Source organism: Ochotona princeps, chromosome 20 (genome assembly GCF_030435755.1).
Source record: "Ochotona princeps isolate mOchPri1 chromosome 20, mOchPri1.hap1, whole genome shotgun sequence".
Lineage (NCBI taxonomy): Eukaryota > Metazoa > Chordata > Mammalia > Lagomorpha > Ochotonidae > Ochotona > Ochotona princeps.
This window is the reverse complement of record NC_080851.1, coordinates 28,651,305-28,663,451: the sequence shown is the minus strand read 5'-3', so window position 1 is coordinate 28,663,451 and position 12,147 is coordinate 28,651,305. Positions and strand designations below refer to the sequence as shown.

Genomic DNA, 12,147 nt, shown 5'->3' with positions numbered 1-12,147 from the left:
TCAGCTGCTCTGTGAAAGTGTGGTTCTGGTAAAAACATTTCAGAGAGTTGGAGGTTGGGGAGTTCATGGCACATGGCCTCTGTGATTACTTCATCTTACTCAAAAGATGAGTACAAACTAGATTGATTCCTAAAGACTCTTGTAAAAGCGAAGGCCTGACCCACGGTTCTGAAGGAATCTTGCTGTTGCAAGGACAGAATTCTTGAGCATCTTGAGCAAATGATGGCATAAACAGCCCAGAAGAATCAAATATTAATACCTAGGAATCTTTGCCAACTGAAAAAGGAGAAAGAATGACTGAACTGGCACGGTCATGGCTGGAAATGGTCAGAGAGAAGACTTCCCTAGGGGAGAGGGTGGCAGCAGGTGAGGCCCTGGCTGGAGTGACAGTAAGTGATGACTGGAGGGGAACCAGGGCCTGGCCAAGAGACAAAGGCAGGGCAGCATTGAGTCTCATGGGAAGAGGTGTAAAGACATACTAAGTCCTGAAGGCACTTCCTACACATGTTGTGGGAAAGGATGAGGGCCCAATGGGGTTTACTCTGGTAAAATCCAGCCACATCTTGGCTCAGTTTTTTTTGTTTACTGAATGGTAGAGTGACAGAGAAAGGAGGGAACAGGGAGAAAGATTCTCCATCTGCAGGTTCACTCTCCACATGCCCATAGCAGTTAAGGCTGAGCCAGTCCAAAGCCATAGCTAGGACCTCTCTCTATCTCATGTAGGTAGCAGGAATCCAAGTCTCTGGGTCATCATTTTCTGCCTCCCTAGTGTATTAGCAGGGAGCTGGATCAGAAGTGGAGGAGCTGGCACTCGACTCCAGATACTCCAATATGGGCAGTTGGTGCCCCAGGCAGTGGCTTAATCCACTGCAGCACAGTGCCCACCCATTTACACAAACACCCATGTACATTATAATATATAATATTTAACATATATAACATGTTATATATATATCCCCCATTGGCTTGGGTGACAAGTGTTCAAATAGGGTTCCCAGAATTTGTTTTGTAGTGAGGAGACATGTTTTTGGAACTACTTGCCAGGTTGTTGGTGTTCTTCCTCTTTTGCTAGAGCTAGCAGGGCTGGGGATTCTTCCCTTCTTTGCTAAAGGCCATTTGGATCTTTATCTCACTGTTCACAAGCCGCATAAAATTATCAACTTAAAAATTAGCCCACTGTAGACTGAATGAATTTCAAGTCCTCCCTGTGGTTGCCTTAGCAGGGTCAGACTAAATGATTTTATAGGCCTTATATGGCCTGTAGACCAGCTGTTCCACACTCCTGGGGTGAGGAGGAGGAAGAAAAGACCTTGGCCTAGAATAAAAAGTCATTTGTGGGTCCTGCCCTCGGGATTGATTTCATAGAAGTAGGGTGCCGCCTGGGGACTGGGGTTTCTGAAAGTACCCCAGCCTGTGCTATGTGCTGCTGAAGTTGAGGACCATTGCTCTAGCGGTAGGTAAAGCAGACACTATGTTAAAGGAAAAAAAGAAAAAGCTCCTTAACAAAATGGAGCAACGGGCCCGGTGGCGTGCCCTAGCGGCTAAAGTCCTCGCCTTGAACGCCCCGGGATCCCATATAGGCACCGGTTCTAATCCCAGCAGCTCCACTTCCCATCCAGCTCCCTGCTTCTGGCCTGGGAAAGCAGTGGAGGACGGCCCAGTGCATTGGGACCCTGCACCCACACGGGAGACCCGGAGGAGGTTCCAGGTTCCCGGCTTCGGATCGGCGTGCACCGGCCGTTGCGGCTCACTTGGGGAGCGAATCATCTGACGGAAGATCTTCCTGTCTCTCCTCCCCTGTGTATATCTGACTTTGTAATAAAATAGATAAATCTTTAAAAAAAAACCAACAAAATGGAGCATTACAGATGGAGTTTGATCATCGCTTCATTTAGTGGTGAGAATGATCAAAGTCAGAAAAATGGGGGGGGGACCCGATACGATCTTAAAGATTTAAAAATAACAAATAAGGTTTCCTGTCAAGTTCACTATCCATGTCATTTTTATTTCTTTGTCCAAGAAAATGCAAAATTTCCTTAGGATTAGGGAAGAGCCAGAATGACAGAGTGAAAGCCAAGAGCAATTCAAACAGGTTAATAAAGTGGGATTAATCACTTGGAGAAAAATGATCAAATAAATGGGTCAGAAAGCATGTATGCAAAACAGTGTGGGGGATAACAGCTTGTGGAGCTGGGGTTGTGACTCAGCACGTTAATCCACTGCTTGAATTACTCTCTCTCCACATTGGAGTGCTGACTGAGTCCCAGCTGCTGCCCTTCTGATCCAGCTCCCTGCCAGTGTGTCTTGGAAAGCAGTGGCAGATGGCCCAAGTCCTTGGACCTTTGCCATCCCTGTGGGAGATGAGGATGGAGTTACAGGTTCCTGGCTCTGGCCTGGACCAGCCCCGATCTTTGCAGCTATTTAGAGAGTGAATCAGTGAATGGAGGATTCTGTCTCCTCTCTTCCTTTCTCCCTCCCTGCTTCCCTGTATGTCTCCTTCGCCATTCTCATTTACTCAGGCTTTTAAGCAAATAAACACATTTTACATTTTTAAAAATCAAACTTATGGTTGAGTTGATGAGATGGGAAATATACATAAAATGTTCCTCATTACACTAAGTGTGGTAGAGATTAGAAAAGGGAGAAGCCATTTCTGCTGGAGCAATCTTGCCTTCTAAATGATGGCCTTTCCTCTTTTCCAGATCTCTCCTGTGAGCCTCAAGGGGGCAGGGAGGGAGCAGAGCCTGATGCTGCCGGGTCTGTATAACTCAGCAAAGGCGGCAGGATTCACACCGGGAGAAGGGGAGCTCTTTGGGGTGGCTGCGTGGGGAGTGTGACACAGGGAAAGCAGCAGGAGGACACTAGGAGCTGAAGTGTCACGATGGAAGGAGCTCCAGAATAACCCTCCACGTTTCACTGAGAACAGTGACAGATCCGGTGAAGCAGCTGCCTTTTTCAGGATTCCCCGTGATGTACAGCTTTATAACACTAACAGGAAATTGTGCACCGTATACTTGGTTGTTGGACTGTGCAGTGACCACACTGTTGCAACAGTTTTCCACATAAAACCTAAATGTTTACAGCCTTCCACAATTATTACTGGCCTGTCTCACAGGATTACTGGATGCAAGGAAGTGATATATGGGAAACACTTGGCAATGCCTCTCATTGTAAGTGTTAACTGTGGTTATGTTAAAATGTCTGGATAGTTTCCTTCATGTTAAAAACCTCCTTTTTTCATGTTGCATTAAATGTACAGAGTAGAGATCAATCTCCGAGACCTGAGTACTGGGGTCATGACATCACAAAACTCTTTCTACCTTCTGTTTCCTTAGCTTTAAGATGGAAATGGTGATCATGACCGAGATTATTTTAACAGTAGAGTGATATGGAATATGTAAAGTGGTTAGTGTGGTGGCTGCTGCATTTTAGAGTTGACACAAATGCATACTGGAACTGTAACAGATTGTAAATCTTTCTGAAAATCTCCCATTTAGTCTTTGCGTTTTTGGTTTTATTTGATGCATTTTGAACCCTAATGGTAAGATCAGGGGAAACACAGAGTGCATGAAACAGTTCTTCCCTCCATCTTTCTGGGGGTGGGAATCTGTTCTCTTATTGCTATTGCTTTTTTTTTTCTTTTTAAGTTAATTGGACGGGTGGGGGAGATACCTTCCATCAGTTAGTTCACCTCTCAAGTTGCCACAACAGCCTGGGCTGTGCCAGGTCTAAGCCAGGGGACTGGAAGCCCATCTGAGTCTCCCATATGGATGGCAGAGGCTCAGGCACGTGGGCCATCTTCAGTTGTTTTCCCAGATGCATCTTCAGGGAGCTAAGTCAGAAGTGGAGTAGCCACTGGGACTCTAATAGCAGCTCAGCGTGGGTTGGAGACAGCTTAGTTTGCTGTGCCACAGTGGTGGCCCCTGTTTTGTTTTGAAATAACTAAAAATGTTCCATAAGTGCCAAGATTTAATGAAATCAGGTTAGGGTATTGAAAAATGTGTATCATGGTCAATATCTCAAATTTTTCATTAAGATAGAAAACAAAAGCAATATATCTGGACTTTTTATAAACTTACTGGGCAAAAATATTTTCCAGACTGCACATCTTCTAAATGCACATTTACAAAGGTACTCACGTCATAATAGACGGCCTGACCTGGCCAAGTCAGCGCTGCCTTCTTTGAGTCCGTGGGATAGTCAAGCAGCTCGTATCTGTAGGGGTTACCTGGAAATTTCAGGCAAAGCACTGTTATCCTGACTATGTAAGAACAGTCCATTAGTGCGGTTTATGGTCAATAAGTGGTCCTTAGAAATACGTGCATTCAATGTGGAGGTGAAGGTTGGCATCAATCCCTGCTTTGATTACATCTGACCTGCAGCCCACCTGTGCCCTGAGCCCTCGAAGCCGTATGCAGCGTGAGGAGGAGCCTCCAGCCCCAGTGCTCCCAGGAGTAAGGGGCTTCAGTCCTTTTCCCTTCTGAGTAATTAATAACCCTAATTGGATTCTGTCACTGCTTTCTTAGAGGCTTGAAGATTGATTTCTTTATGCCCTGTTTTTTTTTCTGTCGAACATTAAAAGTTTTCCAAAATGAAGTCAGCACTCACCAAAAAACGATTTGAGTTTGCAGTTTGGTTAGATTTACCATAGCTAGCCTGGCTTCCTCCAATCCCACATTTCAAGCTGAGGGATGCTCATGCATCGTGAGGTCAAAGGCGGCATTTACTGGCATGTCTTCTTGCCAGTCATTGTACTGAGTGTGCTATGCATTTTGTAGCCTGCCTGTGAGATTGGGTCTTATTCCCACTTTTGTGAATGAGGACACTTGTTTCTTTAGTCCCTTATCCTGTGAATCCAACACTCAGTTCTGTGATTTTCTTTGGCTGTATATACTTAAAATAATTTCAGAAATTATTTAATTAATTAGTTAAGTTACTTTGATAACTTGCCTGACAAGATCATTCCACTGTTTAGGTATCCTGTCTTGTAATCCTTATACACAGTACCCTCCTCCTGCAACTCCCCACATATAACCAAGCATGGCACCCAACCCTAAAGAGTCAGCCTGATCCAGTGTTCATTAGTTTTATCCATGCTGACCCGTCTGAGAGGTCATGGAAAAGCAAAACAATAACTGCTAACTGTTACCTATGAACTCAGTGCGAATACTCTTTTTTTACAGATGGAGAACCAGGGGCAGAGAAGTTGGCACAGTCAGAATTCTACACATGCAGTCTGCTGCAGAGTCCAAGCCCTTAACCATCCAACTCCAGCTTCCCAAAATGTTATCATCTGCTCATAAGGTAGTGTCAATACTGATGATGCTAGTATCCTGTCTTTGGATTTTGGTCTAAATAGTCATGTACAGAGTTAATTTTAGTAGAATTCTCGAGTCTCACCTACCTCCTCAGCCTACCGCCTGTCTTATCTGTCTCAGTTGTCTCTCCAAACATCTACCTCCTCCCTCAAAGTTCTTCAGTCTTTGTCCAGAGATCTCTTCTGTTCTCACACTTGCATATGGTCTGCAGTGTCCAAGTGTCCAGTGGGTAGACTGAATGCCCAGAGGGAGGGAACTACTGTTCTCCCAACCAAAGCCACCCATCATGGTGGAGTTGTGACTGGGAGAGGATGCTCCGGGTGGTAAGACACCTGAACATGTTGCTCCATTACTTCCTGAGTTTATTCCAATGGGGTATTCCAGTCTTAGCGACCACTGCTGTACTCGCTCTGTCACATCCAGATCCTATGGGCTGAGCCAGACATGGTCTCTGTGCTCACCACCTAAATCCAGGTAGGATTTTAAAAAGCTAAACCCTAAGACAAGTACAGGAAAGAAAGAATATATATACAGGTAGAATGGCGATTCTGCAAGGCTTTGGTTTCCGATTCCAACGTGGTAAGCTGCATGTCGGAGTGGATGGGACAGGAGCGACTGGGTCTGCTTTGACCCAGCGGGGGCTGCAGCTGACTGTCCAACGTGGCTGCTGTGGAGAACTACTGTAAGCTACCAGTGTGTCACACAGGTTCTTTGCATTCCTCACTTTTCTTTGATTTTACTGAGTGAGCTCTGTCACTAAGAATTAATACAGCTCCAATTTCAAAGCACATCTTACCTCTTGTCTTCAAAACAGGGGTTGTTTCATAGGTCTTGGTTGGCACGGTGGGGGGAAATGGCCGTTGGCTGCAGGCTCTAATGCCAGTGTAGAGGTCCTTGGGCGATGTGAAGGTGGGGAACAAGGCCCCGCGAGAGATGTGTGTATGGTAGGGGTGCTCAATTGGATAGGGTGAGCAGATTTCTCTAAGATTTAATTTGGAAAACAAGATAAGTACAACAACAGAGAAAGAAATGTGATTTTAAAAATTAATCATGTAACATTTATCAGAACCTTTCTTGGCAACAAATGCTGTTTCTAACGCTTGGGTTTCTGACGATGAACAGGGCCTCCTGTGCTCATGGAGTTTCCATTCTGGTGCAGAGTATCCCATAAAACACAGGACACGGTAGTTTTGCTGGACACATAAAGTCTAAACTCGAGTTTTAAAATGTATCTAATTGTCAGTAACTCATAACACTTATAAAAATGTGTGAGTTTTGTGTTTTTATAATGGAACAGGAAGAATTACTAATTGCTTTAAATTCTTGCTTCTGGATGCCAGGAGTATAGTCAATGGAACTGTTGTGGGATGACAGAAAAAATAGTATTGCAAACTGATCCCTAGCCATCTCAGGTTGAAGTTTCCACCCAGGCCATGCCTCTGTAAGCAGTCAATCAACAGAAATATACCACTTGTTTATGTACAATGTCCTGTTTCAAAATCAAAAAACCAGAAATAAGCAGTAAGCTGAAGGAAGGAAAAACAATAAACTAGCTGGAAAGACCAGGGAGATGAAATTCTATTATCATTTAGAAAATCAGAAGTTAAAAAAGCAAAGCCACAAGGGAGCCATCTCAACTAGAGAAAAATCAAGCTCAGCAGGTCCATGGAATACAGAAATGCCATTTACAATTATGAAGTTAAGTAGAAAAAAATAATCAAGAAAAATATTATGGGCTGAATTGTTTCCCTCCCACATATGTTAAAGCTCTAACTTCGTATTGTGACCTTATGTGGATATACAGTCATTGTAGATGTAATTTTTACTATTGGGTCATACTGGAGTAGACCCTGATCCAATATAGCTGGTATCTTTATGAAAAATGGAAATTTGGGGGGTAGGTGCAGGGCACAGCAGTTAAACACTTGGGGCACACACATCCCATACTGGAGTGCCTGGTTCATTCGCATCTTGGCTGTATATTTCAGATTCCAACTGCCTTGATCGTGTGCACCCTGGAAGGCAGCAGGTGCCTGGGTTCTTGCCACTCAGGTGGGAGACACAGATGGACTTATGCAATTCTGGAGGTGGGGTGGGAGATACACAGTATGAGGCAGACAGCAAGAAAATGGTGGAAAGGAAACTCCACCAAACCCCTACCCCCAAGTGGTGAAAAGTCAAGGAGAAGCTGAGAGCTCCTACAAAGTGGGTCTGGAGTATCAGCAGAACACCGCGGCACACAACACCTGTCTGTGAGGGAAATCAGTGACGGACTCAGTGAGCAGTCGGCCTAGAATAGAGTGCCACACAGAAGAGCGGCAGACAGTTCGTGGAGGTGCTGTTCCCGGGAAAGGGGGCAGAGTGCTAGATGCCTGATGCCTCAATGCAGTTCTAAGAAAAACATCAAGCAAAACCCAGCCAACTCATAATCCTCAAAAACACTCCAGGTTGCCACGGCAAGGAAAGACCAAGAAATGGCCACAACTAAGAGAAACCTCAGCAGACAGTGACAACGATGACCAGGAGTGCTGTGGGCTCCTGGAATAGAGACAGGATGCCAGGAAATAACCGAGGACATCTGAATAGCAGATGGACTTTAGTTAGTTCATTAATTGTAACAGATGAAAACTACATGTAAGATGCTGATAACAAGGGAGCTTGGTTATGTGAGAACTCTGTCTTAGTAATTTTATATTATACCACAAGAGTTTATTTATTTTTAAAAGATTAGCAGAAGATATGACTGGGGAGAAATAGAAATCAAAACTGGCACTAACCTTTCCCCCTAACTGTTCATGGGTTCCATGAAGTCCCACTCAACTTTACACATCATTCCACACATATGGAATGCTAGTGTAAAAATAAAAAGTAAAATACATGCTGTATACTTACCTTACTGCTGAACTAGGTGGTTTGGGAATCCTAGAATAAAAACAGAAACGAAATCCCAATTCGCATTAAGGGTTTTAAAGTTTGTAATCCTATTGGAAACTTCTTTTATGAAGATGTATTCTATTTCAAACCACCATGTCATTAAGATTATACTGTTGAGTCAGGTGTTGAACCCAGTGGCTAAGACACTTGAACCCTACAAAGGAGTCCCTGAACCTGATACCTAGATATGTCTCCTGCTGATGTACACTCTGGGAGGCACTGGTGATAATTAAAGTGATTGAATTCTTGGCCATCCTTTTGGGAGACCTGGGTTGAGTTTTCGGCTCTCGGCTTTCACTCCCGCCCAGCCCTGGCCATTGTAGACATTTAGGGAGTGAATCAACAGATGAGAGTGCTTTTTCTTTCTCTTTCCAATAAATAAAAGTGACAGATAATGTTGTTAAACTTTCTGGAACCCTGAATATTGACAAGACAGAGAGATCTGGCTTGTTCACACTGTTGGTGATTTTTTTCCAGTCTGCTTATTCTAACTGCAGTCCTGCTTCCTATCATCTTGCACCTCTCGATTGCAGTGAAGGTCCTGGGGTGGGGCCTATTTCTGATGAGAAGAGGTCTCTGGTTTTCACCTTCACTCACAATCAGGCAGTAGCCACAGTGCCCGGAAGGAGCCTGATCACACACTTGCTTCAGTTCAGTGACCTAAAATGACTTCAGTGTGACCTGAGAGGAGAAGGACTAGGTGTGCTCCATCCGCCTGCTCAGGACGGCTGCTCTCTCACGTGTTTCCCAGTCAACAGAGTGGGCAGAATAAACCCCATCCAGGCCCTGGAGGCAGTGAGCTTTCTGAACCAGTTTCCAGAGTCATGTATTTTCCCATCTCCTCTGAACCCTGAATGCCAAGGAACAATACTGCAGTCCAGGGGCACAGTCCTTGGAGGGAGAGACATCCACACACACCTGATTTCAACCCTTTGATCCTGCACAAGTAACACGCAGCGACTTCAGACAAGCGATATAAAACACTCAACTTGATAGTATCAGTCAGTGGAATTAAGTATACTGCTTGATATTTTCTGATGTTTTTCCATGTTAGAGTATATGTACTAGGGAGGTGAGTCAGCTAACTTCATTACTCCACAGTATGTCACCAACACACAATTCATAGGAACTATCAAGGGTTACAAACTTCTTTATCTATATTCTACCTTTGTGGGCTTGGCCCTGAGAGAGAGCTTGCCCCACCTTCCTGCTGACTGTGGAATTGGGGAGATCCAAGGGACCCAGAATCACTAGATTGGTTACCGTCTAGAATACATCAAGTCAGGACAAAAATTGTATTTAACACACCCTGGAGCCAAACCAGCCCATTGTATTTATTGTCTCGCTCTGTAAATATTTTGCAAGCTTCATTAATCTCAAAGGAATGAAGTCCAGCCAACCACAGATTTTCTTTTTGGCTCCCTCTGGTGGCTGAGCCTTATATTAATGTCATACCTGAAACAATTCCTACCAAAAGAAGGGATATTTTTATTGTTATATTAGTGCTGTATTTGATTTTTATCTGTAAAAAAGTATGCATTTGATTTACACATGACAAATTACTTCAGTGAATAAAACAATTTAATATTTTGGAAAAGAATACCTTTCAGCAAAGGGTAAATTACCAATTATTCTTTACCACTCTACCCGCAAAAGAGACAAAGGGAGTCATTTCACTGAGTTCTAGTTCACAAAAATGCCAAATTCTGGTAGGAAGTGCCACTGTGGCACTTCCTGTGAGGACGCCTTGAGAAATGGGGCATGCTCCTTTTTTGGATTAAGTAGGTCTGAGGGAGGGTGGTGGTAGACCAAGAGGGCCTGTAGGAGACGCTCTCAACACTGCACTTCATTTCCTCCCCTATTTTTCTGAACTCTTCTAAATCCTACCAACCATTTTCTTTTGTTGCTTTTTAGGTTTACTTGCTTTTATCTTATTTTTGACTCAGTTTCCAGAATTCATGATTACTATTCTTTCCAGGAGAAAAAAAAAAAAACAAGAATCTGCTTCTTTACATTGTGGATTCCTCTCATACTCTTTTCCACATAAAGATGTTACTTAATCTCACATAAGGAGAAAACATAATGCAGACTTGCAGAGAGTCATTTGCAGAGAAGTCGCCTCTCTTGTGCCGTCTCAAGTGACAGACGTGTTCCATAGGAAACTTCCTGAAAAAAAACAAAAACAAACATTAATTTGAACATTGTTTAAGTTAAGGTGGTGGTGGAAGATAATAAGAGACAATATATGAACACAACTGCTTATCTGCTGAGTTTCAGTGTGTGAGAAGGAAGGCAGGAAGCAAAGGGTGGAGGAAGCAGAGAAGGAACTGCTGTTCAGTTCTTGACTGTGTGATTCTTCCGCTGTGCACCACAAAGAGCTCCGGGTGCGCCAGCCAATCACGTGGGCAGTTTACTCACAGCCAGTGAAAAGTCAGTGCCAATGACAGAAGCGGGACAGAGAGCCACCAATGATGATAGAGCTTGCATCTGTCTTAGAACAGGACTTGAACAGCTGGCTGCTTGTGACTGGCCGAGGCCTCCACTACTTGTAGTAAGAGTAGGTTACAGTCCGGGAACACATCAAGTTAGATTACAGTTAGCAATGTATGGAGGAATCTTGAAACTAAACTTAATGCAATGTAATATTAATTTGTTACAGTAGTAAATGGCAGGAAGCAGGCGGCAGGCCAGGGTTTGATGGACTCTGCTGCGTGAACTTGCTACTGTTAGTATGATTAACTTACTGCTTAGATTCCCTAACCCCCATTTTCAATTTTAACATGTACTTCAAATAAACTTATTAAGAGTGACTTTAAGTTGCACAAATCACAATGGATAGAAACACCTTAAGAGTTAAAAACAATGCTCAACAGACTGGCATGACTTCAGTCAAAACTGATGAATACATTACAAATCCACAGGGCACAAACCAAGAACATCTCAGTAGGATGTGGCTCCCCGACAAACACAAGTGTTTAATCCTCAGGGTCACAGTGAGGGCATGAAGAGGGTGACAAGCTTAAGGAGAGGGGCCTGGCAAGAGGCCCTGAAGTCGCTGGAGGCACGTCCCTGGAAGGCATGGGCTGTAGGAGCAAAGCTGGGGCTGGTCATCCTCCTCGCCTCGCCTCCTCTGCCCATGCTCTATCATTGCTGTTCTTGGACCAGTGAGGCCTGCCCAGTCCTAGACTCCAATCTTCCACACATTGGGCTAAAATAAACGTTTCTGCTTCATAAGGAGCTTGTCTTAGATATTTTGTTGTGACACGATGCTGATCCCAATTAGCCCAACCCTTTCCTTGGGACAGAAACATCCTAACGGCTCTCTCACCTCACCCAGTCCCCCAGCATACCCTAAGGAATATTTCCATTTAGTAGGAATCAATCAAAATTTGTGATAAAAATTTCATAATTTTTTTTACTGATTTCATAATTAGAAATTATATAGCTGGGGTTTTTCTGTTTCTTTTTATAAATTATGCACTGATTAAGTCTGGAAGCAGATTTAAAGGAATAAAAGATTGACAGAAGAAATAAAGTAATAAAGACATCTCAGTTACCGTGACCAGGTTCCTCCACCGAACCCGTAGTGCTGATGTCCTTTGCCCATGAAACAGGGAGGTTCACACTTTGGCCTGTGCTCCTCGGGGAGTGAGATGGGCATTATGCCGCCATACTCCCTCTCCGCGCCCCATGGCAGCCGGCACTGTGGCAGTGATTCCCTTAATTCCTGATACCTGGGAAAGAGGAAAGACCGTGAAACAGCCTCAGCAACAATTAACAACTTGGGTGGTTTCCTGAGTACCTGTGGGTCACATGTTAAGGATGTTGAGTTCTCTGTGTTGGGTAGACCGTACTACGTACTGATTAGTTAGGCTGCATGGGCCTGCTGAAGGAA

The 12,147-nt window shown here is 44.0% G+C and overlaps 1 protein-coding gene and 1 long non-coding RNA gene across 3 annotated transcripts in view; one reads left to right on the top strand and one right to left on the bottom strand.

The window, feature by feature from the left end:
* The window catches only part of LOC131482730 (uncharacterized), a 97,761-nt gene that overhangs the window by 16,722 nt on the left and 68,892 nt on the right, over window positions 1–12,147 (top strand). Inside the window, exon 2 of the long non-coding RNA XR_009247252.1 lies at window positions 5,184–5,304. This is a non-coding gene — a long non-coding RNA (uncharacterized LOC131482730). The remainder of the gene's footprint in view (window positions 1–5,183; window positions 5,305–12,147) is intronic.
* SPMIP4 (sperm microtubule inner protein 4) overlaps window positions 1–12,147 on the bottom strand; it is a 28,694-nt gene that overhangs the window by 8,729 nt on the left and 7,818 nt on the right. The window contains exons 3-7 of one of the 2 annotated variants that reach the window (XM_058678008.1): window positions 11,810–11,986; window positions 10,347–10,418; window positions 8,211–8,240; window positions 6,115–6,299; window positions 4,140–4,228 (exon numbers count right to left, since the gene is read on the bottom strand). In XM_058678008.1, the coding sequence (XP_058533991.1) occupies window positions 4,140–4,228; window positions 6,115–6,299; window positions 8,211–8,240; window positions 10,347–10,418; window positions 11,810–11,986 (553 nt within the window). Of the gene's footprint in view, window positions 1–4,139; window positions 4,229–6,114; window positions 6,300–8,210; window positions 8,241–10,318; window positions 10,419–11,809; window positions 11,987–12,147 lie in introns of those variants that run through there. The other variant, XM_058678007.1, reaches the window with a different exon arrangement.